Source organism: Punctularia strigosozonata (genome assembly GCF_000264995.1).
Source record: "Punctularia strigosozonata HHB-11173 SS5 unplaced genomic scaffold PUNSTscaffold_8, whole genome shotgun sequence".
Taxonomy (NCBI): Eukaryota; Fungi; Basidiomycota; class Agaricomycetes; order Corticiales; family Punctulariaceae; genus Punctularia; species Punctularia strigosozonata.
Genome location: NW_006767440.1, coordinates 1,391,841 through 1,416,432, shown reverse-complemented (window position 1 = coordinate 1,416,432; position 24,592 = coordinate 1,391,841). Strand labels below are relative to the sequence as shown.

The following is a 24,592-nucleotide window of genomic DNA, read 5'->3' as shown; positions in this document are numbered from 1 at the left end:
TCTTGCGAATGCTCATGTGGCAGCTACCGATTCCTTCCGGTCGTCCTCGGGCGGCACCTTCAACGACCAGTCGTATGTCTGAGTAAGTATGCCCTCCGCGCTCCACCTGTCGATCGCCTCCAGTGCCGCCGAACCCCAATCGAACGATTCGTGCGCCTTGATCTCGGACTCGGAAGGTTCTGTGTCCGGATCCGTAGTACCCGGTCCATTGACGAACGTGATCAGACGCTCGTTGTCGGGCGAGATGAAACCGGTCCGGACGGCGTGCCGCACCAACTGGCGGAGGTGATTGTAGAAGCCGAGGACGTTCAAAACGACGACGGGTTTCTGGTGGATCCCGATTTGGGTCCACGTTGTCACCTCTAGTACCTGCAGGAGCCATAGACCGTATCAGCGCCCAGATAACATATGAGCGATTGCTCAAGGAGAGCGGTAATATGTTACCTCTTCCATGGTCCCGAATCCGCCAGGGAGGGCGACGAACCCGCACGATCGCTGTGCCATCTCACGTTTCCGGTCATGCATTGACTCTACGAGGATCTGGAAGTCAGGTCAGTGCATACATTCGAAAAAAAAAACGCGGGTATCACGCCTACAAGCTCCTCCTGGACATTCTTCTCCACTGCTAGGTCTATATCGACCAGCGACGCCCCCTTCGCTTTCTGCTCTTCTCCACCAGCTGCGACCATCGCGTATGGCGTGATCCCGACGATATTACCGCCTGCCTCGCGAACCGTGCTACTGAGGATACCCATGATGCCATTGTTGGTGGCGCCGAAGACCAGAGGCCTGTGCGACCCAGCGAGAGCCTTTCCGAGAGCTGTCAAAGCGCAAGACTCTGAGTACAGGAGTTGAAGATGTGTGGAGAAATAGCGTGTACGAACAGACAGCGGCGAGCTGATATGCTTTCTGTGAACCAAAGGAGGATCCGCAGAATACGGCTATCGCCTTCGCCGCTTCGATTTTCGCAGCCATAGAAACCTTTCTCCTTGCTAGTATCAATGGATACAGTTCAGCTTTATCCTGCACGTCGGGCCTTATGGAATAATGTCGAGCTCCAACTTGTCGATGTCATTACGACGTCCGGGATAACTTTCAAGCCAGAACTGAGAGCTCGACGAGAAATTGGGAGCAAAGAACGAAATATGAGGAAGGTGCATGTTAGGCGGTGTCGGTCAGAATGGGTATGTAATGGAAGGAGATCCAAGGATGTAGGGTTTTGAATGGTTGTGTTGCATTAATTTACTCACGGGTGGCCTACTTAGTAACGTGAACGCTCGGACATCGTACACGAAACGATATTCGCGGTCGTGCAGCAGACAGCACGAGTAATCTATATGATTATGCGAGAATACGCGTATGTGGGGTTCACATTCAGACAAGCCCGTCTAGGAAATCCGCCGAAGCCGTTTTGGGTGCGGCGGGCGGTACGTCCGTCTTCTTTGCCGCCGTAGTCTTGGACTCCGGAAGGTAGTCCGCGATTATCGAGTCGAAGTCTGCCGCACCTGCTCACGAGGGTGTCAACGATACACATGGAGGCAAGAGCGGATAGGAAGGCAGGTTACCTGTTGGTGCCGGCTTGGGCTTGGACGCATCTAAGAAACTTGACACGATCAGTTTCCGGATCGCAGCGCCATCTAGGGTTGGTTTCTCCTTCTGCAGCGGGAATATCAGAGTCAACCCGCGCCCGCATGAATGCAAAGACGCGAGTAAACTCACAGGTTTCTCGGATTTGCTTCCTGGCTTGCTATCGGACTTGCTCTCCTCCTTATACGTCCCGCTCGGGCTCGAGGCCTTGCCGAGGTAGGCGAGCACATCGCCCTTGGTGAGCATGCCGCGCACGCCGGTGCCCTTAATCTTCTCCGGGTCCGGCACGTCGTTCTCTTGCAACAGGCGTAGGACGGACGGGAAGAGCGGTCTGGAGTGCGTGGGCAACTTGTGCGGGTGAGAGCCCGACGGAGTTTGGGCAGAGGAAGAAGATTTAGCGGCGGTTGTGGGCGGGGCGGAAGACGAGGAGGGAGAAGGCGCGGATTGGGAAGGCGGTGGGGCAGAGGACTTGGGCTCGTCTTTGGGGATTTCCAGATTGGAGAGGTCGTCGCCTTCTTCGGCGAGGAGGGCGATGACCTTGCCTACGGGGATGTTCTTCGTCCCGTCCGGTGCCTAGTCGATGGCAAACTTAGTTCATGCATACCATCGTACATGGCGTGTACGCACTATTATCTTGGCTAGTACGCCGTCGTCCTGGGCCTCAACGTCGATCGTAGCTTTGTCCGTTTCCTGAAGCATACAGGACACCCATGGTCAGCACCCGCCGCAGACCATTCCATTCCTCAGCCAGCGCGCAACGCACGATCTCGAGCAGGACGTCGCCCGCGGCAAAGGCTTCACCCTCTCCCTTCTTCCACGACGCGATGCCGCCCTCGGTCATCGTTGGGGACATGGCCGGCATCTGGAGATTCGACACGGCGAGACGCGCTCTGCTCGCGTGTAGCCCTGTATGACATTTCTACAGTGTCAGTACCGCACGTTCCCATACAAGCAGGAACGTAGACACGTACATCGTCGTTGAAGGCCCGTCCTGACGACGCGAGATGCTGTGGACATAGAGATCATCATGCTGACCCTAGACTCAAGCCAGCAAGAGGGATGGAAGGGAAGCGGTGAAGTCCGAGAGATTCCGTCACAGCCACAAGCCCGTGCTTCCTTGCCTCCCTGCCGTGTTATCGCCCGAAATTGTTGACTCCCGACTTTTTGTACGGAGCAACCAGCGACGCTCGAACGCTCTGGGACGACCGCGAAGTGGCGTAGGACGTTGAACACATCCAGCGGAGGCGTTTGCGAATGATAAGCTTGGCTACGGGCGTACTGCACAGGGCAAGGACTGTTGGCCACAAGTTCTTCCACCGACTTGGAATGTTGGTCCTTCTCTTTGTAATGTTGGTCTCAAGCTAACGTCATATCTCGTACAGTCACTGCGCGACGCACCAAATCCGGCTCATCCTCATTTCATGTCTCGTCATTACCTCGCTCTTCTACCCTGCCCTCGCGCTCTACTCTTCCTCCCAGCCGCAGTACATCTCCCACTACTCCTCCCGTCTCATCGACTCCTTTCTTGCCGCATCGGGAGCATCCGCACGATATGCTCAGCAAGACTTGCACGCCCCGTGGGCCGCGCACGACGCGCTGCGCGTGCGAGACGACGGCGTCACACGCGCCAGGTGCGGCCGGGACCAGACGCTGCGGATGGAACGCCTGTTCGTGCATAGCACCGCGATGGAGGAACGCGGAGCGCTCAGCCGGCCGCTGCTCTCGTCTGCGTTGAAGCTCGAACGGAGGCTCGCTGCCAAACTGCTAGAACGCAAGTTGTCGTGTTTGAAGGACAACGCCGGACACTGCATCACCTTTAGTCCATGGGCATTTTGGGTGTACGATGAAGCACTCCTTGCCAGTGACCCGGGATTCAGATATCTTCTAGCCCCCACAAGGAACATTTCTATCGCGGGTATTTCAGTGACGCCCCGTATGGTCCTCGCTGGGCGCGATGAGGAGGGAGCCGACTCCGCAATAGAGTTTTCGTCCTTCCTAGCGCTCACCTACCTTTTCGAGGAAACCAGTTGCGCAGACAGCTCGGGCCACACAGCGTGGCTGCATGTGCTGAAGGAGGTTGCGACGCCCGACGTCGATTTTGTGGTTGAAGAGCAAGAGCCCATGTTGATGGCCTTGGAGGTAGTCACTTTGACCTGCTCCGGTGCAACTCATTGCTAATGCGACGAGGCAGTATGATCCACGGTCTACCGGCGCCTCGGGAGTGTCCGTCCTCACCGTCTTCATCTATATTGCCTACATCGTCTTCTTCTTCTGGTTTTCCGGTTCGATGCGTCGCATCGCGACCGTGCACTCCCGCATCGGACTCGCGTTCACGGGCTTAGTCGAGATCGCTGTCAGTACCTTGACGAGTTTAAGCGTCGTAGCCTTGGCCGGCTTCAAGATTACGATGATCCCGTGGTGAGCGCCGCTATCCATTTTCTCAGCATAAGTCGATACGGTCGTTCGACACCCTGTCGAGTATCTCGATGCTGACTATGATCATAGGCAGATATTCCCCGTTGTCATTGTTTTCGTCGGCGCCGAGAACATGTTCAATCTGGTATGATCCACCCTCCACTGTGCTTTACGACCCCTGCAATTACAACTGAATGGACAGGTGGACGCGGTGGGAAAGACCTCCATCACCCTTCCGATGAAAGAACGCATCGCCGAAGGGCTCTCGAAAGCCGGCACCTCCAACACGCTCAAGGTCGTCACCTACAACTCCATCCTCGGCACCATCGCTGCCTTCTCTTACGGCGCTATCCGCCAATTCTGCGCGTTCGCGGTCGTGGTGCTCGTCGCGCACTGGTTCTTGGTGCACACGTTCTTCATCACCGTGGTCTCGATCGATATGCAGCGTCTGGAGGTGAGTCTCAGTGAATAGAAGTGGACAAACAGCTGACCACAGGGTCTATCAGCTGGAGGAGTTGCTTCAACAGAATAGCTTTAATCCTGTTCCGGTCGTGGGTACAACCAAAGCAGCCCCTCAGACCTCTGCAACACGGTGGAGCCGCCTCCGTCACTTCGTCCAGGCTCACCTCCGGGGTCGTGCCGGCAAGAATGTCAGCTTGTTCCTCGTGAGTCGGCCTTCTCGATATTCATTAGGATGTTCTGCGCTTACACGTTTCCTGTCTCAAGCTACTTGCTGTAACCGCAGCGCTATATTACTCCACCTCCGCCACCCTTGACACCGAGCGTCTCGACCCGCTCACCAGCCCTGGCAGTGCCGCGGGGCGCGCGCGCGTCCTGACCACGCTCGCCGAGCGCGACTCTCCTGCGTGGCAGACCTGGAACGTATTCAATCCGACGCACGACCCGCTTGTGCACATTCGGATGGAGTCGCCCATCGTTGTCAGGTTCCGCCCGGATGCGGACGCGCGCTCGGGGGTAGCGGTGGGAGCGAACGTTTCTCGAACGTATACCTCGCGCTTCACGATGCGAACCCTTCGGGCCGTCGTGTGGCTGCTGAACATATTCGTGCTGCCGATAGCGGCAACCACCACCGCCCTGTACGGCCTGTGCCTGTACTTGCTCAAGGACACCGAGCGACTGGAAGCGCAGAAATATCGCACAGATCAGTCGTCCTCCTACGCCTCGGCGAGTGCCCAAGGCGCGGCGTGGCTCCAAGAATGCGTCTCGCTCACCACCCTTCCACGCGCTTTCCCATCTGACGTCGAGCTGATTGCTGCCAGCGAGGATGGGTCTGTCGTTGCCTCCGTGGGACTCCAGAATGAGGTCGCCGTGTGGCGATTGGACAGCCAGCATGGCCCGGTTGCGGTGGACGTCATCGGTGCGCTCTCGAGAAGCCCGGGTGGCTCCGGTACCTCGCTCACTGTTACCGCCATGGCTGTCAACCCCGAAGGCAGCCTGTTAGCGGTGGGCACGGCCGGAGGTGTGGGCGCGGTATGGGCATTGGGTAAAACGGCTGTGTTGGTGGCGGGGCCGTTCACGCTTGGGTCGTCGATGTCTTCCGTCGCCGAACTGCGTTTCCTGCGTGATTCGGGTGGAGCTGGCGAGGATCCGATATCTACCTACCTCGTGGTCGCCTACCGCGCGGGGACCGTTGTGCGCTGGGACCTCAGGGCGCCATCGAAGCCCGCGGTGTTTACGCCGTCCATTCCGGAATTGTGCTCGAAGGTCGCGCTCGTGCCAATCGCAGGCGATGTCCACTTCCTCGCGAGCTTTCTGCGCGAGGACGGCGTGGTTGAGCTTTCGGACACGTCGCCAGATCGGGTCGCGCTTGCGAAGGACGTAGCGCTGCAGGCGGGCAACCTCGCCGACCCGGTCTCGCAGGTGCATGGCGCGTTGGTCGAGGTTGAAGGCGAGCAGCGGCTCGTTATCGCGGCGGCCACGCACGAAGGCGTCGTATCTGTGTGGGACGGTTATACCGAGGAATGCATCGCGATGCTCGATCACGCGTACGGGGATATCAACGAGTTACGGATATGGCCCGCGGTGCGCAAGGCGTGCAATCATTGTGGCGAGGTGCTTCCGGACGTGTTCACCCTCTCTTTTTCGGCCGGCAACGTGGTCACAGTATATCGCGCATTCGTCCACGGCGTGGTGCGCTACTGCTCGTGTGCGAGACCAGAGCAGTATGTCGCAGCGTCGTCCACGAAGACCCTCGCGAAACGCGGTTCGAGGAACGGACTCACCGCGTCCGGCCCTCCGACACCCTTGGACAGGTCACGAAGATCCTCCATATCGGGGCATGTCGGGGACGGGTTCCCATTTCCCGTCTCCAACCACGGCGTTCATTCAAGACGAGGTTCGGAGAAGGATGCGTACCGGAACCGTGGTCAGGTGGACATGCTTGCCGTGCCTCCAGATAGCGAAGACCAGGAAACCAACTTCTTCACACCAGTAGACAATGCCGCGACCTGGAATGGGGCCAAGAATACTTTCTGGGGACACGTCAACGTGACCCGAATCGCTCATGCCACGTTCGAGCGGGGCAGCTGGGACGTCTCGGAGGGCAAGCTAGTCGGCCTGCGGCGCCGGCCTCGCGAGAGAAGCAGTAGCAGAAGCAGCAACAGCATATTCGCCTCACCGAAGTCGAAGCCTCCATCCCCCATTAAACCTTCGACTGCGGGGTTAGCGCCCGCCACGCTCGATCGATGGGAGCTGTGGTTCTACGATCCGGCGCAGTCCAGGCTGCAGGCCTCTTCTCTATCCGCGCTAGGCCCTGACAATCCTCCCTCCCCTACCTCGCGACCTTCGCGAAGGAGCGCGGACCGCAGACAGACCGCGCACGGTCGCCCGGACGAGCGCGAGGTCCCTCGCCTCCCGTTCACCAAGGTGTCGACCTTCCTCAGCGGACGGACCTTCTGCCTCGCCGGTCTTGGCAACACTGTCGCGTGCTTTCAATACTCATCTAAACCAGTGCAATAGATGCGCCGATGTACGATATGTAGACACACTTATGGGATGGTTATGCAGCCGGACCCATACATTAGTATCCGGAGTAGCTCGTTCCTACCCCGGACTACCCCACAACACGTGTTGTGCGGAAGCAATCCTGGATACAATCTAAAATCGAGATACAATCCGGATATCGATGACAGAGATCATCCGGTCCGAACCCGGACTTGCGTTACGTTGCGGAACCTGCTCGCAGCGTGCACGTATATTTCGGCATTTAACGGCGTGCTGTGTGACATGAAACCCTTAAGACCATAAAGATCATGCTGCATTGATACGGAAGCTATGTTACAACGACTATACTATCTATGCGCTATTGCAGCGTGTGTTCACGACGACCGAGCAAAGATCAAGACGAATAGGACACAAGGCGCTCAGCGTGGGTACGATAATCTCTGTGTGATATTGAGATGCGTATATAGCGTTCTCGAACCGATGCCACGGGGTTAAATCGAAAGAGGGGAGGAGGCAAGGCGGGAAAAGATGGAAAGGAGGCACAACACGACATATATGTACACCGCTCGCGACAAACACGACGCGAACCCGACGGGGGAAAACTATATACAGACACCGATGAGACAGACAAGTCCACAGTTCCGGGAAAAGGTCCTGAGAACGTAAAGGCCGATGCGGACGGAGGATGGACGAATATGCACAGCGGTTGCAAAGCGGGAGAGAGCCGATGCGTTGTTGATGTTAAGATAATGGCTATGGAGAGTGAGGGCTTGAAGATTGCGAGACGTGACAGATGCGGGGGAGTGATCTATTATTGAACGGGGACCAGTTGACAGGTAACCGGGGATCTGTGCGGGCGGTGTGGATGGGCAGCCCGTAGAGCACCGGTATGCAGGATGTGCGGGGGTAGGAGCAGGTAGCGCAGGACGAAGCATGTGATGAAGGTAACTGTACGGAATATCCGCCGGTGATCCGGTGAGAAGGAGCGTCCGACGGAGGTGCATATGATGTATTAAACATTGCGTACCATGCCTCGCCGACATGGAGGACGCGCATTACTGAAGTGAGAGAGCCCAAGCCTTGATCGAATGGAAGATGGGGGGCGCGGAGCCGACGCCGTTCTCAGCAGTCCGCGTCCGTGTCCCTCCCCAAAGGCTGGTCGGGCTGATGGAACACCGCATGTCGAGCCAGCCGAGAGGGGATTCGTAAAAGTACACCTGAGCGGGGATAGGTGATAGAGCGGTAAAGGTGAGCGACGGAGCACTCCCAGAGCCGGCAAGAGATAGGGTATAAAACATGCTGCGAGTGCCGGTAGGGCCCATCGATGTCGGACTGAAAGGCGCGTGCGACACCACCACTCCACCACTCGGCAGCGGGCGAAATGATATCGAGACCAATAAACAGGGGCGGCCGCGGAGGACTTGAGGAGACACTTGAGAGCACTAGTTTGGTTGAACGCCCGCTCTCTGGTCTTTTTCGTTCTTGTGTTTACTGATCTTCTCCATACCAGCACTGAGCGCGGTGATGCGATTCTGCTCGTCAATGTCCACCTCCTGCAAGATGATCAGCAAACAAACATGCTCGCGGGGTACCAGGGCCTACCTCGTCGTCTTCCGCATCATCGAACTCTCTTGCGGAAGATTCTTCCTCGTCTTCGTCCTCGCTGCTCTCCGCTTCGTTTTCAACCTTGTGGTCGACTTCTGCCGGGGGTGAGATGAACACCATCCCTTCCTCTGGAGTCGCCTCTCCAGACACAAGGCGCGAAGACAGCGTGCGGCGATGTACAAGGGGGTACGGCGCGGGAAGATTCCGCAGAATGGTAGCGTGCTCGTCTTCCACCAACTTCGGCGAGGCGCCCTCGACACGCTCTGGCGAGGCAACCTCCTCAGGCTCTGGCGATGCAACCTTCTCCGCGAGAACGGGGACTTCAACATCGGCCGCCTGCTCGGACGTAGACTGCTCTGCGAGCGTCGGAGTGACATCCTCTTCGCTCGGTTGACCCGAATTCTGGCTGTTTTGCGGCTCCGCATCTGCCTTCATGGCGGCCTCGGTCTCGGCCTTCTCCTTTGCTTCCCTCTCCGCCTTCTCGCGCTCTCGTTGCTCGCGACGGCGCTTCACCCAGGCCATGCCGCTCGGGTCGTCGTCGTCCGCGCTCGCACCATGCGTGCTCTGACTGGATTGGAGCGGTTTCCACATTGCGTTTCCACCGGACGCTCTGCCGCAAACCCGTTCGTCAGGACACGTGGGTATATGCGTGAAAATATGCGGACTCACGCTTTGACGCTCCCCATGCCTCCGTATCCCCACTCCACGAACTCGGGCTCTTCGTCTTTTGCGGTCGCGAACAAATTCTAATGGGCGCGCATACAGTCAGCGAAAATCGCCAGAGTTGCCGCATCCTGTGTGATCGCACCTGATTCTGACGATTGCGTTTCTGGCCGTATACACGGCCGTTCAACATCCGCTGGCCGTGTTTGGGCGCCGGCTTCACCGTCCTGCTGCTTCCGACTGTCTTCGTGCTTCCACGGCTGGCTGTTCGGCTGAGGCCACTCGTCTCGGGTGTGTAGCTCTGCGTACGCCGGAAGGGGATCCCGAACATGGTTCTCTGAGGATGTTGCATACGCAAGCTCGCCGTGCTCGCGATGCTCGACGACCGGCTAAGCGGCTCCCCAAAGTCCTTCTCGGAGACGCTCGAACTCTCGTATCCGCTGTCCTCCTGCGCGGAAGACTTGGCGGCGCGGTAGAGGTAGGTCGCGCCGAGGGTGAGGACGTCCTCCGTGCTGACGTTCAAGTTGGACGTGGTGATGCCATGTTTCTGGAGGAAGGGGCGGAAGAGCTTGCGCGTCTTCTTCACGAAGGGTGAGGGGGGCGCCTGTGGGGCGTAGTCGATGTAGGAGGTGGAGGCCGAGGCCGAGACGCAGGGTGAAACCGATGGCTCGTTTGCGGGCGGTGATTCGCCGTCAGAGCCGCGAAGGACTTCCCATTCACCGTCGGCCTGTCGTGCCGAGTTTGACGGCGCTTCGGACGTCTGGGTTGACGTCGATGCCGCGGGCAACTCGCCCCCGACATCACCGTTCTCGTCTTCGTCTCTGCGGGGGTCGGGTAGGGGCGCAAAACGGATCTTGCGCGAGGACGAGCGGGAGAGGCTGCTGAGGGGCACCGACGAGGTGCGTGGCTGGGAGAAGGAGCTCGAGTGCGAACCGGGCTGCCGGCGGGCGTAAATGTAGTTCTGCGACGCATCCGTCGAGCTCGCGTCCTCGTCAGAGACGGCAGAGGTGAAGGACGAGGAGAGGTCTGTCGGGAATGGAAGGGCGGATAGGCGGGGCTTAGGAGAGGGATTGAGGAGGATGCCCTGGGTGCGGGGCGGGGGCGGCAGGACCATGGTGGCCATTGGTGGGCTGGTCGTATTCGATGTCGCTGCCGTCGTGTTGTTTGCTGTCGGGATTGTGAACGGAATATAGAAGAGAAAGATTACTGCGAGGAAGGGGCAAGAGCGAAGAAGGGGAGGACGGCGGGGACAAGTTAGGTGGAGTCAAACATAAAGAGGGCTCAGACACGGGCTGGGGGTGGCTCAGCGGACCCCGGACGACGCCGGTGCCCGAAAAGGCAAGAGGGCTCTGTGACACCCGAGATGATCACACTAATATCAGCTGCTTACAGCCACGTCCGATCAAAACAGGATATTCCTCCGCCCACGCGCCCACGCCCCTCGTCACTCGCCCCGTCCCCGTCGCCGGGCAACAGCGCGTAGAGGTGGTCCAGCACGTTCGTGCCACGCCTCCAATTGTTCTGCGCAGCGTCGCGCCCCTCGTCCGAGACCCTCGCATGCCCGCCTCGTGTGCGCGTTATCTGCTCGCAAATGAACGCCAGCAACCGGAACGGTGCGCGATGGCTCGCTTAGGGTTGCCGTCTTTGGCAGGAGCGTCTCCGCGCTGCGTCTGCTTGGCAGCGGTGGCGGATCAGACCGAACGATGAGCCGCCCGCCGCAGCGAGCCACGTCAGTATGTACGTGACTGCGCCCGAATGCAATGCAATGCAAGTAGTGGGTGTGTTTTCGCGGTAACCCCCTGCGGCTCTCTTGATTTAGGAAAATCCACCTTCCGGCATGTGGGACGCGCAAACAATGAAGCAGTCTTCCGGACGCGCTCGCACAAGATGCGTCACTGTTCTGCTCGCTGATGTTCCCATGCATCTTCCGAATGTTCGCGTCCGACGGTGACAGCGGATGAAAAAGAAAATTGTCGACGAACGTCGACGCCCCTTCGATTGCCGCGCGTGCGACGATAGCGCCGCTCGTTTCATCACCAAGACACCGTGTTGGCTCATCAAAGGTAATTTCAGGGGCGATACGCGGGCTCGCTGCTGCCACTTCCTCTCGCGCCTTCTCGCTCGCATCTTCCCGACGTTTCTTCCCATCTTATCGTCAATAAATAATCACGGGCGCGCGAGCGATGACAGAGGCACTTTACTGCTGCTGCAGTGCGTGACAGCCGCCCGAACACTGGAACCTCCCAAGAATGGTCTGAATCATCGGAATCGTTTCCTTCGGGCTTCGTATTCGTTCGCGTTCCCTTTCTTCCTGCGCAAAAGGTAAAATTGGAACACCATCTGTTCATCAAGATCAACGCGTTCGTCGCGCGCCTTTACCTCCTTGCACGTCGCGCCTTGCTTCTACCGCTTCTCCTTTGTCCTTATCTATACCTGCAAGTTCCGGCGCTGTAGGACACATCCTGGCAATACGTGCGGCAGAGACCTCTCAAACCCACTGCCCTGCCCATGCCGCTCATGTTCATACCCGCCGCGCTCGTATGAGACGCCCCTGCTACTCTGGGCCGTGGAACCGTGGGGTCCGATGCCACTGACTTCCACGTACCCGCATCTCAACTCATTGATCCCAGTCCGGCTGGGATTCCACCCATCGGCGAAATACCGTCGGAATCAATTCGCTTTCGGCCAACGTTCCCTCTCGCAGTGGGTTAGGTCACCGAAAGTTACCTTCGACGCTAGTGTATCTCTCTCGCATCCGGCTCGCGCTCGTGCCCGCCCTCGCAAATTGCGACGCTTATCTCTCCTTCCTCTTGGCCTCGAAGTATCCCCTCTTGATGTCAACCGAATCGTGGAGGGCCGCCAAGAGCGCAACGACGTCACGCTCTGGGTAACATTAACCTTCAGCTCGCAATACTAATCCTAAAAGAAACACCAACTCCGACGTTACGCCGACATATATGACCACTGATCCCGCCCGCCCGGCCGAAGGTCTTGATGGGAAACGCCCAAGCAAGGGAACGAAGGACGCACGACGCCAGTGACAGCGCCGGTGTTCCGCCCGGCATTTATATCAAACCTTCTTCCAAGCCTCGCGGGCGCAAATCCCGCGCCCATGCACGTTCGTCCTGGCGCGGACTGCGCGGCGACCTTCAGAATCAGACTCAGATACTGCCTTCCTGATTCGCCAGCCTTGCTTTTTTGCCCCCGCGCATCTCTTGGTCTATTCTTGTCTCCTTCCTCGCGAATCGAAGGTCGAAGAGCGCTCTGCCACAATGCATTCGAGCAACTCCGAACGAGGGGCGAGATAAGCATCCGCTTTTGCAGGACGTTTGGGACCGCTATCTCCGATATACTTATATTTCGCCCTTCGGCTGCAGCCTTACCAACGACTGGAGATTCCCTCTCGACTACCAGGACGCGCGATACGTGTTAGACTTTGGGAAGGGATTCGCATCATGACGCGGACGCACCAAGCATGCAGGGTCGGAAGCGCTAGGGTAAGCGTTTATACTGCCCGTCCGGACCAATCAATATATGCTCAGTATCGGTCGCAGAACGGGCATATTTACCGGCAGATGCCACCGGCAGCAGAATACCTAACCACCTGCACATCCAAGGCAAAAGCCGCCTGCAGGAGCCACACGACGGGCCAGCCGCCCGCTCGTGCATATTGGCCCTAGTATACCCACGGGACATCAAAGCTAGTCTATCTGGGCTCAGATCCGGAAACGACAGGATCGATCCGTCTACAGTGCAACTCCTCGATGATGGTGAGCAGCATCGGGCATGCTCATCCCAAGTCTCAGCCTGTTCCTGGCCCTATGCCCGCGGCAGTCCGCTCGCAACTCAGGCGCAACGGTAAACGCCTGCATCCGGCTGCTGTCTCTCGCGGTACACTCGCGTCCCGGGCTCACCGTTCACGAATCCAAGAGCGTGCGCGGAAAGTCTCGAAAACGTTCTCGGACTTCGCCCTTCTCACGTGCACGCTCTCGTCTCTTCCAGGCTAGCTCTACGCCCAACCCCCTCCCGCCCTTGCGCTTCATCTGCGCTCTCCTTCCGCATCTGCCGTCATTCTCGCTGCTCATTTCGGCCTCTCAGCCACCTGCCTGTCGTGATCCTACCGAGCCGTTCCCAGCGTTGCCGATCCTTGAAATGGATAGCTTACTACGTCCCGAAGCACACGCGGTATCCCCGCATCCGCCGGGTGCTGCGCATCCCGGGAAGAAATAAGTATTTTCCTCCTGTCTCCCTAACTCAGCTATGTCGCTGGTCTAATAAACTACCGAGGCACGGCGCTAATGGGATATGAACGTGTAAGGGCCGGCCTTCCGGAAGTGGGATTTTTCCTCTCTCTCTCAAGGACGACGCGGAGACGCAAGGGAAACGATTTCCTTCCTGGAGGTACATATAGCGCGTGGCTATGATGTAATGCGCGGAAATCGCTTGTCGCCGGTCTGCTATCTCGAGTGCGGGATTCCATGGAGGCTGCATAGATTACCGGGATCTCCGGTGCGGGGGTGAGATAGCAGGAGATGAGATTATCTATCGCGACGATAAGCCGTGCCAGAACGTCGTTGCTCTGCTTGCACGCTGCACACACCCTGCAGTTCCTCCCGTCCTTCTCTACCATATGAAGACTCGCGGTCGCGGGCGTCTGGAGGTTGCATGCGATCTCACCTCCTTTTTGCCACCAACGTTCCATTGCCTTCGGATCCTACCCCTCCATTGCTGCAGCGATCGCGACTTCCCTTGCTCAAGCCATTATTCATGCTGTGAACTCCCCTGAGCTTGGCTTACTGCGTCATCGCCTTCGTACCATAAAAGGACTCAAACTGATCTTAACTCCATGCCAAGCACTTGGTTGTGACGCTGAAAGCTTATATCGTGACACAGTGACAAGCGGATAACATTCAGGAAACTCGAAGTCCTCCTCTTACGGAACTTTTGTTGCCTGACATCTGACGCACTCGACGATCGGGACCTAGAGGATGCCTACACTGCCGACGACAACGACCTAGATGTTCTTTCGAGGAGTACCCCTGTAGCTAGGACGCGATGCGACGCGACCGTCGATCGCACACCGTGACCCATCTCGCGTGACACCAGCCAATGGAGGGCCCCCAGCGACCGCTCACGCGACCACTTCCCATCCCCGTCTTACAGAACGGACGACGCATACTGTTCTATACTGATCAGTGACAAGATCCGAATCAGCTGTTCAGCTGCGCTCTTCTGCCTCCACGACGCCATCAAGACTCGTAGATTCGACGGTGGGGTTATGGGGCTATCGGCCTTATAAGCATACCTCGAAGTGGTCGATGTGGAGAGCCTGGTCACGCTGGTTTCCTTTTGAATCATCGTTCGAACGCTTCGAATTATTGACCTTTGGGGCCGAGGATCATCGTCGTTGCTTCTGCGAACGCATATAGCCACCGTTTGTCGCCATTCGCCTCTCTACGGATATGCTTCGGCAATATAGTTTGCTCCAAATATTCTCCGATCTGATTGTAGGAGCGTCGAAGACATGGTCGTGGAGATTGTTTACTAGCGCGCACTCAGCAGGGCGACGGTCACGCATTCCTGTTGACCAGGGCAGGATGTTGCGACCACACTACATATGTGGTCAAGGTGATATGTCGAACGCAGTTTGCTCTGGATCCTCTAGATGCGCTCTGATAAGATGTTCTGTGTATGTCACTCGCTTGCTTCCATTGACATACGATAATGTCACCCTTTTGTCATCTTCATGTTACAAGCGCTGAAGCATGCTCTAGGCTACTGCAATGAACTTCGAGAACAAGTTCGAGGCCGCTCTGGCTAACGTTCGTGCGTCGTGATCGAACAGTGACGGCGAGACAGTTTTCAAACCCGAGAAATTCGCACCAGCATATCTCGTCGGAAACAAAGTCCGAGGACTCGACCTGTAGGGCGTTCTTTTAACACACCTTCATGTTCGGGTATGCCTGAGAAAAATAGGAATTGCTCAGAGTCATAGCGCGCGTCATAGCAACCTTGTCACGGACACGAGATGAATCTTCGATTCGATACGCCAAGCCAGCACATCGTTCCAAGCGTTTATGTTCCATCTACACGTCCACTTTTATGATCCAATCATGTTTTCGCGCCTCTATCGTTGCGTCAGTATATTTCCACCAGTATGTTTCCAGCTCCAACCATCGTCCATCCCAGTCGGTGGTCCATTGAATATTGTCCAACAATCGACCCGTCAAGCTGAATGCTTTCCCTGAGGAATAGGCGCGCAACGCCAGGTCGGTATTGTCAGCTCCGAGTACGGGCTCGAGACGGACCCGTTCATTAAGGTCTGTGTCACTAGAAGCATGCCACTAGAAGCATGCCATTATAGGTGCTGGTATCTCGCTTGCTCTTCTTCCGGTATTCAGTACAGCGTATTTGGGAGACCCTCGGATAGATAAAGTACATAACATGTTATCAAGCAGTCGGATGTGACGGAGCAGTCTTCGCCTTGCCGTATGAGGGGACAATTTTCCTCGTGCCATCCATGAACTGAGCGAGGGTTTCAGCGGAGACTTCGGAGCGTCGCTGTCACACGAATGAGTTCGGAGACGCAAGGTCATGGTCGACATACTGACCTTCTGGAAGCTGGTGACCATCTCCGTCAGCAGAGCGATACATCTCGCCTTAAGCTGCCCCGTCAGCAGCGTCCCAGCACGATATTCCTGACAAAGCGACATCCATCACACGTGGTTCACGGGCCATGCAACAAGCACACTCACCGTAGCCAGTCTTGCGAGCTCCTCATCGTCATCCAGGAAAAAGCTCAGGTATTGGTACGCGACATCGACGTCGGGGTCACCACCTAATCGTCTATGCTCTTCCTCCGTTTCCTTGCCGCCGCTAAATCCATGCCGATTGATCTTGTTCTTGATCTGATTGGGCGTGTCCGTCATGTAGATACCTGAGTTCGGGTCGCTCGCGCTCATCTTCGTCTGTGGCCCTTGAAGTGCGGGGAAGAATTTGGAGTGCAAGAGCGTCGGTTTGGGATACTTGAGCTTCTGCGCGACGTCGCGAGTAAGCCGGAAGTATGGGTCTTGGTCGATGGCGCAAGGGATGAGGCAGGGGATGTTTGACACTTCGCCGAAGATTTGAGGGAATGAGTTGGAAAACGACGGAGCGGCTTGGATGGAGGCGAAGTGAATTTTGCCGATATTGTCTCTGAGATGGTACCGTTGAGGCCGATCATGGAGGATAGCTATGATACGGGTGCTCACGAGTCGTTGAAACCGAAGGTAGCTTTCGCCTGGTTATAGCTGATCTGCCTGGATATTTTGGACACGTTCTTGTAGAAAGCACCACCAAGGTATTCGAAATCGCTGAATATGAATGTCTTGTTGACATCGAATCCAAAGGCGATGATGTCCTTCGCGTTTTCTTTCGCAAACTGGAGCGTCTGCTCGGGCTTCAGCTCGTGCTTGAACAGGAACTTCTCGTCATCTGCATCACCACGTTCAGTTTGGGTGTCCGGGAACTTGTTTGCGAATACGTACCTGTAAGCTGGATGACAAGCGGAACATCGAAGACGTCCTGAAGCCATCTTCGGTTCGTGAGCGTACATCCATGATAGAGCCTGTGAAGACCCACTTCGTGAATGCGAAGGGAACGGAATGTCCGAGATGCATGCTGCCACTACTCGGACCTCGCCCGGTATAGAGGAAGAAAGGCTTCCCCTGCTCATACCGATCCAGGATTTTATCAAAATCGCTGCACAGTGCGTCCAGTTGGTCAACATTCCGAGGAGCTCGCGCGGTAGGGACCTAAGGTACACACCGATGCGAGAAGAACAGCCCTCTCCGTAGGAAAGGGTGCGGCTTGACACCGGTCAACCTCTCGAATCGCTCCAGCATCGCTTGATCCACACGCCGAGTTCCGAATTGTACGATGAGCTTATCATAGTCGATCGCGGTCTGCTTGCCGTCGCTAGACACCGCGCCTTGGACGTCCCAGGGTGTGACAACCTGTTCGTGCGCATCGGACACAAGCGCCGGTTTGACTGGTTCTCCGCCTGCAGAAGTTGCGGGCTGGACCTGACTGAACGATAGTGAGCGTTAGTTGGATAGAGGCAGGTCGGGGTAACCGACGTACGTCTCGGGTTTCTCCTTGATGTTCAAGGCCTCCAAGACCTTCTCCATCGCACTCTGGTTGGGTGCGTCCTCAGGAACCATCAAGGGCGGGCCGCCGGTCGACATTTTTGTTGAGGAGAGCAACAAGGACGATGATGCTAAAGCTGGATACTAGTCGGTCCATTATCGCAGACCGCACGGAAATCAGCATTTCATCTGACTCGATCCTACCCAACATCTCAGGGGAAGTCCATTCATTCGCCCTTTCTGATCTCGTTAATATGGTCTTTCCATTTGCTTTTTGTAGTTGTAGTAATGATACAAATGCGTAATACCAAAGATGCATGTAAGGTAATGATGACAGAGTTCGTACGGGCTCGATGAAATGGAACTCGCAACTATACCACAATAAAATATGACATGTAGGTATGGAGGATTGGATGAAGGGGACCAATCCCAATTGTGGGCGACGGGAGGGAGGGGGTAGAGCATCCCTCGTGCACTACGTCAGCGTCTCCGCCCTCGACCCCTCTGACGCCAGTTTTCAACCCTCCGGCGTCGTATCGTCGAGATGAGCCTCGAAATAACGACGACGCCGGCGCGAGGGAAACGACATGCGCACACCGCTCACGGTTTGCGGAATTCGCATAGCACGGTATAGATGGTGTTAAAAGCAGCGTAGATTTCCTCGCGGACCTACAGTAGGAAAGTAAGTCAATATTCGTAAACATCTACTAGGTTCATGCCGCACATACCTTCGCGCCGGTGAGGACAATCTTTCCAGAGACGAAGATGAGCAGCACGACCTTCGGCTTAAGCATACGGTAGATGAGACCGGGGAAAAGCTACATGACGATAAGCTTCGCTCAGAACGCAGACGGAGGCCGAGCATACCTCGGGTTCATACGAGCTGAACTGTCCGTGGCTGTACGCTAATCCCTCCAAACGAATGGGGAACTTGACGTCGCAAGAGCCCACGATGTTCTGGATCTTGAACTCCGAGAACTTGGCGTCGAAGCCGAGCTTCTGAATGATGCGCGCATACTTGCGAGCGGCAAGCCGCGAGTCATCCTCGGACTTCGCGCCGGTCACGACCATCTTGCCCGAGGCGAAGATGAGGGCCGTCGTCTTCGGATCGCGGATACGCATAATGACGGCCGCGAAACGCTACAATCACGCGAACCAAAGAAGTTCGACGTGAAAGAACATAGAAGATGAAACTGTACCAACCTTCGGGTTGTACTCGGCATTCCGGGCGTGGAGGGCGATCGTCTTCAGGTCGAGACGACAGTCGAGGTTGACCGTCGCGACGATGTTCTGCAGTTGAGGTACGATGCCCTCCACAGCCGTGATGTGCTGCTGCTCGAGGGTGAGCGGCGCGGGGGTGGAGGGGACGGCGGCGGGCGTCGAAGGGCCGGCCTTAGGCTGCGAAACCTGGGGTGGGGTTTGGGATGTCTTCTGGGATGCGGTGGTAGGGAAGGATGGCGCAGGAGCAGAGCCGGGGAAAGCGAGAGATCCGTTCGCCGCAGACGTGCCCGGTAACGCCAGTCCTTGAGTAGAAGATTGATCCACTTGCTTTTGCTGCTGCTGCTGTTGCAGCTGGGCAGGCTGATAGGTAGGTGGTTGCCATTGGCTCTGCGAGGCGGCGGGACGACCAAAGTTGAGCTGGCGGGCGGGGAGCATGTTCGTGCAAGGACTACGGAAAATTAGTTGACTGGTTCTAAGCGTGGGAAACTTCACGACGGGAGAAAGGGAGGTCAAGATGCAAACGAGTCGCGTCCTTATATACCCAAGGCAATTTGAAATTTCTATTCAAGGCCCGATTCGGGTCAAAACTCTGTCCGAAATTTGATGGCACTTCATCACGACCTTCCTGCCTTGCACATATACCCCAAACGCCCTCAGACGACGTTCGATATGCCTTAAGGAATGTTTCCTCGCCAAAACACATGCTCCGAGAACTGAGGGACCTCTGGGCTTTTGGAAGTGCTCAAGAGTCAAGACGACGACTTTAAACCGAGGATAAAAATTTTGAACTCCGCTCCGGCAGGTTCCGCTCGAGTCATGCTGACCTCATCTGCATCTGAGGCTCACCTTTCTTAGATCAACTCCAGGCTGTGGTTCACGCAACTTGTCGATCTCGAGCTCTTAGTCGTTGGTATTTAAGGCCACAGAGCGCTCGCTATCTCGTTAGGACGCTGTCTTGGAATGTACGGGGTTCAACATCCGCAGTGATCGAGAGAAGCTTCGAGCATGTTCCCCACTTACACGGCGAGGACAAGTAACGGACTGCCTTTCCGATCGACGCAGAGACGATCCTACTCCTCCAGGCGTTGCCTTGAGGTGAAGTCTTCAGTTCTGGAAAGTGGAAAACAGCAACTTGTCCCTCGCTTCCCTCATTACGCTCTCTATCTCCCACGCCGGTCTTCTTAGCGCCCGTTGCGCTATAGAATGGACGCCTCGGGACGGAGCTTCTGATGCTATTTACCTTGCTTATCTAGACGCCGATAGCGATGGACGAAAACTACTTATCCTCATGATGCGCCAACCCACCTGGCGCGATGACAGTTGATATGCATTCCTCACCATTCAAAACGTGCGTCTGTGCCATCGTTGTTCCTCTTCCCATAACATGACACTGGAAAGGCTGTGGGACAAAGGCACAATGGCGTATCCGAGTTGCATCTCGTCTGCAGGGCCACAAGTCGGACTAAGTAAGGTCGCGACGCGTAGGTGTGGCCCGCGTCGAAGGACAATGACGCGCACGTGGTTTCTTTGTGCACTTCCAGCAGGCAAACTCGCGATTGCTCAAATCGGTCTCTCTTGGACGCTGATAATTCCCTTCACTCTCCATTTACCTCTCCACGCTCATTCTAGATTTTATCTAACCCGCTGGTTGGAGGCTGGTACTCTGACTTTTGACTACACTCGTTACGATGGTTAAAGACATACCCTGGACCCGTTCGTCGGCAAGTGGCACGAACTTCAACAGTCGTTCCGCTCACGCATGTAGCGTAGTCTCACAAGCTCGCGGCGCTCAAGAAGCGCGCATTGCGTCGCAATGGCAGTGGCGAGAAGTCAAACAACGCATCGAGCGCTTCTCCATGTCGTTCTCCGAAACGTTCGCCTCATCGGATCGCTGCTTTGCCCACCATCAATCGGTCAAGCTTGAAACGCCGCACTGTATGTCCTTGCTTGACCGCCATATGGCGCATTGAAGCGAGACGAATACAGTTATTTTTTTCGCATGGTTCCTCGAAGCAAGTACGCAATGTGGCTAAGGATTCTCGAGCTGCTGGCTGATGTTGCCGCCTCAGCTTGCAGATAGATTGTATCTTGAAGTCCGGGAGATAGAGCAGGCCCGCCGACCGGCACCCTTCTATTCGGCTGACGTTGATAATGTGGAGCCCTCGGAGGATCCAATTCCTACCCCGAGGTACAGGCTATGGGTGTCATCAGAGGCGCGCGATAAAGAAGAACACGATCTCGCACCTAACGAATGTTCGAGCATCGTCCTCAAATCTAAACATGGGGTCGTGCTTGCAGAGATTGTCAGTGATGTATTACATCTTCTCTTTATCAATTTAATCGATCATGATCCTGAACACATATCACGCAGCACGAGGTGCTGAACGGCAAGGGGCATAGACTGGAACTTCACGTCCAGACTCTAGGCAATATAGACGTGATATTGGCCCTACCTGTCAGCTTCAAGGGCGCAATATATCCCTCCCGCCACGATGGCCAGCAATCAAGTGGAGTCTCGCTGTCGAAAGAACTCATCTCCCGCGTGGATGAGGGCCTTATCCGTATAGGCGAAGATTCGGAATCTGAAATGCAAGACAAGGTACTGATCACGACTGATGGCAAGGTCTCACTTAAGGTGATGACGGCTTGACATTGGCGGCAAACCCTCTCGGCGAGTGCGCTGACGACCTTCCGTACGGCGATCTCTTGCGCTCCGACCGTGCTTCTTCATGCTGTGATTGCGTTTGAGTGCACCATCTACTTACCGGCAGCTGGTCAACCACATTCGCACCATGGATAGACGCCGGGCGCCGGATCGGAGGAGATCGTGCATCCTTGGCCGCGGATGCGGACGCCCTTATTCTTCCTAAATCCATACAATGTAGTCTTGTATTTCTTCTTCAATAACGCAGACCACGTCCGGGCCGCGATTTGGGCCTACGGTGAACGGCCTCCATCCGTCTTGATGACTGATTCGCGGGTATCATTCCAAACTCCAGTGAGTGGAGAAGAGGAGAAACGTATCGGTCCATTGCAATCGGACGCGGTCCGGCACGCTGTCGCTCGTTGTCCGTATAAGTCAGTTGTGCTGCGACGGTCGTCGAAAGGGAACAACGCATCCCGCGGAGAGAAGGGGCGGAGGCAGCTTACGTAAACAAAGCCGGTTTCAGTGCGGACGGCGCTTTGCTTCCGAAAACGGCAAGCCTTGTATTTTCTCTTCCTCTTCGAGATGCAAGTAAGACAACAAGAGGATGTTGGCCCTTTCCTATAAGATATCGCTTCGGGGGTCGGGTGGTCATCTCTCCCCCGCCCTTCGTCGATCAGAGTCCCTTCTCCTCTTAGCAATGGTATATTCGCCTCAAAGACCCCTGGTACGTGTTCTCTGCGTGTAATAACGACGAGATCGCTGATAATACAATTGCAGTATGCCTCGTCGTCGTCGTCTCTGTCCCACGAGGACGAAAAGTTTTCGAGCCCCGTCTCACCTCTCGGCAGCCCATTGGTTCGTGGCCGCTATACAATGCTTGACACACAACTAATTTACTTTACATTAGCTTGACAACCCAACCGAGGGCTCTCACAAGATCAAATACCAGCCTAGGCAACAATGGGATTGGGCCATTGAGACGAATCATCGCCCAGTCGACGTTACCCTCACCCTCCCTCACTATCGTGCACGGAATCAACCTCTGAACCATCGCATGCGAATGTACGTAGGCAGTTCAACAGGCCACATCAAGGCGAGAGTGGTAGGTCACCATCGATATGCGACTCCATCATACCTATCCTTATCGCATCATCAGTCTCGCCAACCAATCACCCACACACCCTTCTATCTCGAGATTCAAGCCGACTCTTCCGACGTGACTGTCTGGCTCCCGTCGGACTTCCGCGGGCGCATACGCTACCCCCGCGGCTCGCGGCTCGCCTTCTCACCCGGCTTCACCAACCAGATCATGCAGCGCGTCCGTTTCGCTCGCCCCCGCGACAGCTGCATCGAGGCGCTCGAGGACGGCGCAGACGAGCTAATCGTCATCACCACTGGCACTATCTCCCTCCGCATGTGGGATGTCAGCACGGGCGCGCCTGAGTGCAAGACCCGCGAGACGTGGAGGCGAGTTTTCGGGTGCGGGAGGAAGGCTCCCGAGACGCCCATCGACTGGGACTTCCTGCTGGACGGCTGATCCCCCGGCGTCGTCACCCTTCTTCCTTATTCTGTGTCAATTCGAAACTGGACCACCATTTCCTATGCGGCATGCCGCGTAGATCACTTCTGCCCACTTCACACATGGATTCGTTCGGGGCGTTATCATAGCATCCAGCATTATACAACATACCGCGCATTATCTATGCATACTTCCCTCGTCTTACCTACGCATAATTGTATCGATAGCTGCTCTCTCTGACTCTCGTCTTCGTATGCCTCAGCCGCCGATGTACCTGTATCTAGCATATTCGTGATTATAGGTTGCCCGTATGCTGCAAGGACATCACAGTCATGATACTGCTTGAGTGCTCCGAGAGTCAAAAGAATTACCGCGCGGAGACATAGCATCGGCTTTTCCTTCCTCTGAGTAGGGACGCCGCGAATACCTTATGTTTACCTTCAGACAATCCGCAAGTCAAAGCAATACAACAACAGTTCGTTCTCGTTCTGGATATCCGTACTATTCGGAGTTTGCATACGTAGAGAAAACGCCATTCAACGCGAGTCAAGGGAGATCATGTACAAGAATACGAAGCAGTCCAAGAATGAAGTCCTGAGAGATTACTAGCAACTAAGCCTGCACACGGCCGTACGGTGAGAGAACAAGGACTATCCGAAAGCTCTTCTGACCACCCTGACACGGCGAATAGCTCTCTTCCGGCGGCGTGCCATGGGGTGACCCAGCATGCTCTGATCTGTGAGCATGTGTCTCTCGAAGAGACGATACGTAGGAGGGTGTTTGTTCTGGACCGCACATTCGATATGAATGTGCGGGACGACCCGGTGAACGGCGCGCTTCATCGTCGACTGCTGATAATGTGGTGGACTCCGGTAATACCCGCAGTGACGGTGCAAGGCTTGGAACGGGTTCGACGTGATTTATGAGAGGTCGGAGGTGCGAAGGGTAGCGAACCGCACGGTATAATGGACGTGAAGGGGTGTGGGTACGTCCATCGTTGGGTGGAGGCGTTTGCTCGAAGAGCATGGTTTTGTCCAGTCGACGGACAACCTGCGGTATATCAATGCAAGAATGCGTACTCTCCCGAGGCATCCCAATCGCAACAGTGTCCATTAGAGCGATGTCTTGAAAAGCTCCGATCAGTGGGGAGTCACGTCAGGATCTGCATCCTGAGAGAAACGCCTACTTGTAGGAAGTCCTAGTACGAGAACGGCCACGGAGTTGGCGAGAGTTGTTTGTGCAGGCGAACGTTCGTGACGCTACTGACTGAGAGGGGATACGGGTACAACGTCTTCGTTATATACCCTCCTCCCATGTGGTGGTGACACAGGCCCCGCCAAGCTGTACAACTGACCTTCTGCGTGCCCTCTGGGCCCCTCAGGACGCCGACCAGGCTTTGGCGCAGAAGCGACAGAGATGGACTGCCCGTGCTTGCGAGTGGTGGGTCCCGCTGGGGAGGACATGGTATTATCGGCGTCAACCCCGTGTAGACAGCGAAACGATGCCGTTGATAGGACGAGGTCAAGACACAAGCTGAACACCGGTGTCCTCGAAATCAACCCTGTGGGTCCACGTAGACAGAACATATCGAAACGGGCCAGGATCGTACCCACAAACATGGCTTCCCACTCGGAGTGCGGGTGCAGCTCCGGAAACGAGGCCGAGATACTGCACTCCACTGTTTCACTAGCCGGCGCGAGCGTCGTATGTACGGTCGTCTATCAGCAAAGATCCGTGAGCGCGCAGAATAATGGCGCCGACGAGCACACACGCGCGGACAGCATTTGAGCAGCGTTGCAAGGATAGGGTGGGAATTCAAGCGCCCACAGATGATGCGGGTCATGT

The 24,592-nt window shown here is 56.1% G+C and overlaps 9 protein-coding genes across 9 annotated transcripts; 4 read left to right on the top strand and 5 right to left on the bottom strand.

Annotated features, from left to right (window-relative positions):
* Positions 1-201: 201 nt before the first annotated feature.
* Positions 202-948, bottom strand: PUNSTDRAFT_36633 (uncharacterized protein; the record flags this gene model as incomplete). Its single annotated transcript, XM_007385059.1, has 4 exons — positions 202-369; positions 445-540; positions 597-820; positions 885-948. Coding segments are annotated over 4 exons (552 nt in total), but the record flags the coding sequence as incomplete, so codon positions are not given.
* Positions 949-1,215: 267 nt separating this feature from the next.
* Positions 1,216-2,646, bottom strand: PUNSTDRAFT_144476 (single hybrid motif-containing protein). Its single transcript, XM_007385058.1, has 6 exons — positions 2,559-2,646; positions 2,351-2,493; positions 2,215-2,277; positions 1,720-2,160; positions 1,566-1,656; positions 1,216-1,505 (listed from the first exon to the last, which is right to left on the bottom strand). Exons 1-6 carry the CDS (start codon positions 2,614-2,616, stop codon positions 1,375-1,377), a joined length of 927 nt encoding a protein of 308 aa, XP_007385120.1. The 5' UTR covers positions 2,617-2,646; the 3' UTR covers positions 1,216-1,374.
* A 195-nt stretch (positions 2,647-2,841) lies between these two features.
* PUNSTDRAFT_104212 (uncharacterized protein) lies at positions 2,842-6,981 on the top strand (the record flags this gene model as incomplete). The annotated part of the gene is made up of 7 exons (XM_007385057.1): positions 2,842-2,915; positions 2,970-3,726; positions 3,779-4,005; positions 4,093-4,147; positions 4,205-4,456; positions 4,509-4,667; positions 4,729-6,981. The coding sequence occupies 7 exons, from the start codon at positions 2,842-2,844 to the stop codon at positions 6,979-6,981; spliced, it is 3,777 nt and encodes a 1,258-aa protein (XP_007385119.1).
* Positions 6,982-7,463: 482 nt separating this feature from the next.
* Positions 7,464-10,357, bottom strand: PUNSTDRAFT_126818 (uncharacterized protein; the record flags this gene model as incomplete). The annotated part of the gene is made up of 4 exons (XM_007385056.1): positions 7,464-8,519; positions 8,569-9,181; positions 9,241-9,317; positions 9,380-10,357. 4 exons carry the CDS (start codon positions 10,355-10,357, stop codon positions 8,409-8,411), a joined length of 1,779 nt encoding a protein of 592 aa, XP_007385118.1. The 3' UTR covers positions 7,464-8,408.
* Positions 10,358-15,684: 5,327 nt separating this feature from the next.
* PUNSTDRAFT_114410 (tryptophanyl-tRNA synthetase) lies at positions 15,685-17,459 on the bottom strand (the record flags this gene model as incomplete). The annotated part of the gene is made up of 8 exons (XM_007385055.1): positions 15,685-15,795; positions 15,846-15,932; positions 15,990-16,428; positions 16,485-16,707; positions 16,761-16,807; positions 16,855-16,974; positions 17,041-17,301; positions 17,356-17,459. The coding sequence occupies 8 exons, from the start codon at positions 17,457-17,459 to the stop codon at positions 15,685-15,687; spliced, it is 1,392 nt and encodes a 463-aa protein (XP_007385117.1).
* Positions 17,460-17,960: 501 nt separating this feature from the next.
* Positions 17,961-18,701, bottom strand: PUNSTDRAFT_32888 (TATA-box binding protein; the record flags this gene model as incomplete). Its single annotated transcript, XM_007385054.2, has 4 exons — positions 17,961-18,029; positions 18,089-18,178; positions 18,228-18,500; positions 18,564-18,701. Coding segments are annotated over 4 exons (570 nt in total), but the record flags the coding sequence as incomplete, so codon positions are not given.
* Positions 18,702-20,437: 1,736 nt separating this feature from the next.
* On the top strand, positions 20,438-21,231 carry PUNSTDRAFT_135529 (uncharacterized protein; the record flags this gene model as incomplete). Its single annotated transcript, XM_007385053.1, has 4 exons — positions 20,438-20,516; positions 20,568-20,597; positions 20,658-20,884; positions 20,953-21,231. 4 exons carry the CDS (start codon positions 20,438-20,440, stop codon positions 21,229-21,231), a joined length of 615 nt encoding a protein of 204 aa, XP_007385115.1.
* Positions 21,232-21,925: 694 nt separating this feature from the next.
* Positions 21,926-23,011, top strand: PUNSTDRAFT_144470 (uncharacterized protein; the record flags this gene model as incomplete). Its single annotated transcript, XM_007385052.1, has 4 exons — positions 21,926-21,952; positions 22,006-22,083; positions 22,136-22,330; positions 22,385-23,011. The coding sequence occupies 4 exons, from the start codon at positions 21,926-21,928 to the stop codon at positions 22,763-22,765; spliced, it is 681 nt and encodes a 226-aa protein (XP_007385114.1). The 3' UTR covers positions 22,766-23,011.
* Positions 23,012-23,470: 459 nt separating this feature from the next.
* On the top strand, positions 23,471-24,541 carry PUNSTDRAFT_53314 (uncharacterized protein). The gene is made up of 2 exons (XM_007385051.1): positions 23,471-23,871; positions 23,934-24,541. The coding sequence occupies exon 2, from the start codon at positions 24,365-24,367 to the stop codon at positions 24,533-24,535; it is 171 nt and encodes a 56-aa protein (XP_007385113.1). The 5' UTR covers positions 23,471-23,871; positions 23,934-24,364; the 3' UTR covers positions 24,536-24,541.
* Positions 24,542-24,592: the final 51 nt, after the last annotated feature.